The sequence below is a fragment of the Hipposideros armiger genome, unplaced genomic scaffold, assembly GCF_001890085.2.
Source record: "Hipposideros armiger isolate ML-2016 unplaced genomic scaffold, ASM189008v1 scaffold_287, whole genome shotgun sequence".
NCBI lineage: Eukaryota > Metazoa > Chordata > Mammalia > Chiroptera > Hipposideridae > Hipposideros > Hipposideros armiger.
The window spans coordinates 1,672,604-1,675,202 of record NW_017731637.1 but is presented as its reverse complement, the minus strand read 5'-3'; the positions used below and the strand labels follow the sequence as shown (position 1 = coordinate 1,675,202).

At 29.7% G+C, this 2,599-nt stretch overlaps 1 protein-coding gene across 1 annotated transcript in view; it reads right to left on the bottom strand.

Annotated features, from left to right (window-relative positions):
- Positions 1-1,248: 1,248 nt before the first annotated feature.
- Positions 1,249-2,599, bottom strand: part of LRRC63 (leucine rich repeat containing 63) — a 50,884-nt gene continuing 49,533 nt past the window's right edge. The window contains exon 9 of the mRNA XM_019658705.1: positions 1,249-1,667. Coding sequence (XP_019514250.1) covers positions 1,493-1,667 — 175 coding nt within the window. The 3' untranslated portion in view covers positions 1,249-1,492. The remainder of the gene's footprint in view (positions 1,668-2,599) is intronic.

Genomic DNA, 2,599 nt, shown 5'->3' with positions numbered 1-2,599 from the left:
GTTCCTCTACAATGTCTCTAAGATATTCTAATTTCCCTTAAAACCTATTTTTTCTAGCTTATTCTCTATCTCAACGTGACTCCACGCTGTTACTCAAACCAAAACCCAACATTTTTCTTAAATTAAAAAATAAAAATACTTCTTCTAAGAAATATTTCAGGCACAAGCATATTAATAGGCTATATGACACTAGGATTTAATCTTGCTTTTTATGTTGCTTTATAATTATAGGTATACTACATTTTTAATAAATTGATTTGTTATGCATATAAATATCCCCTTCAGGATTACATGCATGATATGATAGTTACTTCTTTATAGATAATTTTATTCTTTTGTTGGAGAATATAGTGCACACTTCTCAGGCAAGGGTTGCCTATTTCTGCTTAAAATTAAACTGAGTCTCAAAGACAAGAATATAAGTATCCCAATTTATTAAAATCAATAACCAGAATAGTCATTTTGCCTAATTTTATCATTGATTTAAATAATGTTATTAACCGATATGCACAAACCTGACGTGTATTTTCTTTTTATTAAAATTCTAGTGTTAAGTAAGTTTACTGTAAAATTTCACCTAATATAATGTAAGAGATAACATAAGCTTTTCATTGAATATTTTCTGACATTTTCTGATAATAAGGTAGATGTATAAATTTAAATAATTTCATTTCATCAAGTTTAATCAGCAGGAACATTTTAGATTTCAGTTGACTGCACTTAAGTTATATGCTATTCTAAACAACTTATGCCATTCTAAAATTGTTCATTATATATATCAAAATGCTCTTTCACCTTCCTCTTACCAAATACCAATTCATAAAACCTGAACTTCTGCTGTATGCTCACGTTGCTTTGCGATGTAATTGTGTACATTTCACTTTCTTTTCTTGCCAGGCTATCACTGAAGGCCTGTTGAATGCTGGCACTAGCCTATGGAGTCAGGTTTTATGAGACGAAGGTTAATATAAGTGAGAGATTGTACCAGTTTTCTAAGAGCCTGCGTAATAAATTCAAACAAATAAATATAGGACTGGAATTAATATTTTATTCCCAAAAGCAATCCACAATTGAGGTGGCTGACACTAGATAGATTTTCACAGAAATGCACTGATGACTTTGAAATATTGTCTTATCACTTAGAATGAATGCATAAAAAGGCCAGTTGTAAGATAAATATTTTTTGCAAAAGATTGTAACATTTTTTATAGTAAACATGCTCTGAAAGAAATTTTCTAGATCTTCACTGAAATCCAAAAACCTTCACTAATAATTCTTAAGTAATTATGCTGCAACAATTTCCCAACAATCACAAACTTTCATAAGGAGCTAGGATTACAAAGACAATTTGCATGAGAAAACATCTATGTCTTCCATACAGAACCTGTACTCTTAAATAAATGAATTACTATATGTATAAACTTTAATGGTTTTTAACGTGGGGCTCAAAAATCATTGTATGATTCATTAACTCAGAATTTAGAGCTACTCTTTAACCAGGAATACTATCTAAAACACAACTATTTTCTTTTACTTTTCGATAGCAGGAAGCAGAACAGACATGAAACATAATAGGAAGCTGTGAGGTTCCAAAAATATTGCAGGATTGGATGATGCGATAACCGTCACCAAACTTAGGACCATGACACCATTCACATCTGGTTGTGCTGCAATGGAGAAAATATTAAATCAATATTTAGTAAATTTCTAATAAAGGGAAGACATTTTGTTCATACTATGTAAGACTCAAAGTAGTATAAAACATGAACTTTATAATCATTGATCTTATCATCTAATTGAGGAGCTAAGACATACACAAATGAACAATTAAATACTAAAAAATAAAGTAGATGTATGTGTATAAAACAATCCTAGTTTTCTAAAATAAAAAAGTATAGATTCATAATAAGAAAACACTCTAAAGATAGATCCCAAATAGAACACAGTAATTATCCTTGGACAGTGTAATCACAGAGAATTTTAAATTTCTTAAGTTGTATTTCTGTATTTTTCAAATTTTCTATAATAAATATGAATTATTTTTATAGTTCAAAATAAATATATCATTTTAAAAATAAAGACATTAACATAAACTAGTGTAGGATTAGTGTCCATATATATTATTAAATGCTCACAAATCAGGTTTAAAGTACAGACATTAACCCATTAGTACATTAACATTAGCACATGAACAGACTATCCACAGAGGAAGAAACCTGAGTGTCCACAGAACATTGAGAAGTAAAGCTTCTCACTGTCATTAGTAATCAGGAAATACAAAACAAAATATTAAAGAAATATCATTTCACAATCATCAGGTGGGCAAAATGTAAAAGTCAGAAGGTACAAAATTTGGTGAGGATGAGAACCATCAGGGATTCTCACAATTTCTTGGTGGAATATAAATTGGTATAATCACTTTGGAAAGCAATTTGGCAATTTCTACTAAAGTTGAAGATACACATACTCTATGAGCTAGAGACACTTGCATATTTGCATAAGGAGATAAGCTTTAAAATCATTATTGCTGACTTTTTGGTAATAGTAAAATTGGAACTAATCCAAGTGTCCACCAGGAAGAGAAAGAATAAATCGATTA